The sequence below is a fragment of the Triticum aestivum genome, chromosome 3D (genome assembly GCF_018294505.1).
Source record: "Triticum aestivum cultivar Chinese Spring chromosome 3D, IWGSC CS RefSeq v2.1, whole genome shotgun sequence".
NCBI lineage: Eukaryota > Viridiplantae > Streptophyta > Magnoliopsida > Poales > Poaceae > Triticum > Triticum aestivum.
In genome coordinates this window covers 148,088,018-148,091,182 of record NC_057802.1, presented here as the reverse complement: position 1 = coordinate 148,091,182, position 3,165 = coordinate 148,088,018, and the positions used below count along the sequence as shown (strand labels likewise).

At 43.5% G+C, this 3,165-nt stretch overlaps 1 protein-coding gene across 1 annotated transcript; it reads left to right on the top strand.

Moving 5' to 3' along the window:
* The first annotated feature begins 841 nt into the window (after positions 1-841).
* Positions 842-1,441, top strand: LOC123074385 (monothiol glutaredoxin-S3). Its single transcript, XM_044497248.1, has one exon. It carries the CDS (start codon positions 978-980, stop codon positions 1,314-1,316), a length of 339 nt encoding a protein of 112 aa, XP_044353183.1. The 5' UTR covers positions 842-977; the 3' UTR covers positions 1,317-1,441.
* The last annotated feature ends 1,724 nt before the right edge of the window (positions 1,442-3,165 follow it).

The window sequence follows — 3,165 nt, the reverse complement described above, 5'->3', positions numbered from 1 at the left end:
GATAAACCAACACCGTAACCATCTCCCGCTATTTATAATATACTCCTACAAAACTAAGCATAAACTTAGCACCAAACACTGTGTGTTAACGTCAGCAATGAGGAATGATACGAAAGTTTTTAGGTTGTTGGCTGCCTTTCGACCAAGACTCCAAGTTTTTTTTTTTTGCGGGGGACCAAGACTCCAAGTTGACCGAAAGTAAAGATGATCCCTCCACGAAATTAAAACATTAGAGCCAAGCGGTTATGAACGCGTTTCTTGGCATAGCTGGCGACCATTAGATCGATAGCACCAAAGGAACGAAGTCACTATGTACTCCAGTAGTCCAGTCTACTGTACCACCTAAAAACGGAAGTGATGTAACCGGCGACACCTTCGTTTTCAAGTGATGATGTTGGAAGTGACGTCCGCTAATTAACTCGTACGTGGTATACGTGACGGCAACAGTCTGCTGACCTTATACTCGTACAACTGGATCGCATAGATATTTCTTTTCTTCTAAGAAAAGATATGATATGCTCATTCACTTGTTATCTTTTTTTTTTTGGCTCCGTAGAGTGGAATGCATTTACGTCATGTATGTTCGATAGACGTATCTATCTACAAGGAAACTCATGCGTGTCTCTGATGTATTACTAATTTTTAGTGAGTGGGTATGTGTGATACTGTGTATTTGCTTGCGTACAAGCGTTGTATCCGATGTTTCCAATATTTTTTAATACAATATTAAGGAATAAGGGGGGTAAAACTCTATGCATGTGCCATGTGGCACGCCAGGACAAGGAAGCTGACCTAACGTCCCATGGCTCTATGCACTCTGTCCTAACCCCAACCCATATTTCTGACCTCCACATATCCACCTCCCTCCCCCACACCTCAGTACTGCTCGTCAAATTCAAGCGCACGAACGCAGGAACGACGGACCACATGCAGCAAGCCAAGGCGCCGGCACCGTGGCTGACGGCGACGGCCCTGCCATGATCAGCAGCACCGACGACGTGCGGAGGACGGTGCAGGCGAAGCCGGTTGTGGTGGTGGGGCGGCGGGAGTGCTGCATGGCGCACGTGGCCCCGTGCCTGCTCCTGGGGCAGGGCGCGAACCCGGCCGTGCTGGAGGTCAGCGACGACGCCGACCCGGCGGCGCTCGTCTTCGCGCTCTGGCCCAAGGACAACAGCACCAAGGTGGCCACCGAAGTCGCCTTCCCTGTGGTGTTCATCGGGGGCAGGCTGCTGGGCGGGCTGGACAGCCTCATGGCCATGCACATGGCCGGCAAGCTCGTGCCGGTCTTGAAGCAGGCAGGAGCCCTCTGGCTTTGAACCTCCGTTCACGCCGTGCCGTTAATTAGTTAGCTCTCGCCATGTATGTGTGCGAGTGATTTGTTTCGTGTTTATTCTCGCCATATATGTCCCCATGCCATCTAGTAGTATTGTATACTTCCCTTTGGGAAACAAAAATGGCAAAGAAACAGAGTTTGTTCATAAGATGTGTGCAAAAGGACTTGGAATCATCCTACAGACTTCCATTTTGTTTTGTTTTTCGAGGAGGCTCGAATAAGTCATGAATTTTGTAAGCTCTCAAACTTTGCTCACTTGTGTCCTGCGACCCAATTGTCTATAGGTTGGTTGAGGTCATTTATGTGTCAATCGAACAAGACTAAAAAATTTCTATAAAAAACACAAGAGGAATCATACCGTTTTCCGGCAAGTCAATAATAACTGCAAAGTCTTTCTTTTAGGACAACGCTAACACCCACACGTGTGGTGGAAGCGAAACCTGTCCACACGCTCTAATACACACAAACTTTTTTTGGATTTTCAATTTTTAAAATGTTTTATCTCTTGAATAAAAAATCCGATTGAAGATCCGTTTTCACCATTAAATCCCTCGCGACGAGATCTTCTAAACTACATCTCATATCAATATATTTCGACGAATTTTTTTGGGTTAAAAGGTGCCATGTCTATTGCACATGAATTGCCATGATGTTTACACTAAAGTTGATATGTTTCAGCTATTTTCTAATATATTTAAAAGTAAATTTTGACATATTATAAAACGGGGAATTAAGAAACTAGACTTGCCATGAACCATAAACTAAAATTAACATGATACATGCACTTAAAATTTCCATGGTTCATACAAAAAATAATTTTCATGGTCAAAGTACAGGAATTGCCATCAACAAAATACTAAAATTGCCATGTTGTACAAACTAAAATTGCCACATGGCAATTTTAGTTTAAGCACTATGGCAACTACAGTGTAAACATCATGGCAACTTTTGGGCAAAAAAAATTTTGGTCGAAACATATCAACATGGGATCTAGTTTGAAGATCTCGTCGAGACGGATTTAATGGTGAAAACGGACTTTTAATTGGATTTTTTAATTAGGAGATAAAACATTTTGAAGCCGAAAACCAAAAAGATTCCTGCTGATGTCATCTGTTTTGACGTGGCAAAATGAGTGGTAATGGAGGCGTGTGCGTGATGTGCAAGATATCACACGTGTGGGCATTAGTTTTTCGTTCTTTTATCCGGCGAAACATTTCGGAAAGGAGGGAGTTCAGGAGTTTGACCCACATTACCAACGTCAGTTACGAGTGTTTTTAATGCTAGCATGTTGAACATAATAACTCTTTTAAAAGACTAAGGTTAGGGCATCTCCAACGCGAAGCCCTAAAGCGAATACAATTTCTGTCCCCGGACACGAATACCGGAGCCAGTTATTCAACCGCATCCTCTAAACCTCGAATGTGCTATGCAACAAAAAATTATGCTATGCGATCACACCGAGGAACACTATGAAGATGACGGTAACAATCAAACTCACCACGAGTATAGTAGGAAGTAGTGAAGAAGTCGGTGAAGCGCTACAATTCCTGCAGCTAGATTATACCTCCCAGTCGCGAGAATATTCTCTGAGAAGAGAGTCGAAGAAAACGACCCCTCTGAGGTATCCATGTGTTCCATAGCAGTAGTCCGACATAGCTTCAACGTTGAGGAAGAAGATCTCCGAGAAAACTACAGAGAGAGAGAGAAAGCCCAGTGATGCTTCTCATCTAATGAGGAGTCTAACATAAATTCATTTTGGCTCCCGGGAGCACATGCTCCTGGGCCCAAAAATATTTTTTGAAATTTCAATAAAATCAAGACAATTTTTTATG

Coding starts and splice junctions, on each gene's coding strand:
- LOC123074385 (XM_044497248.1), top strand. CDS start 978: ATGATCAGCAGCACCGACGACGTGCGGAGGACGGTGCAGGCGAAGCCG.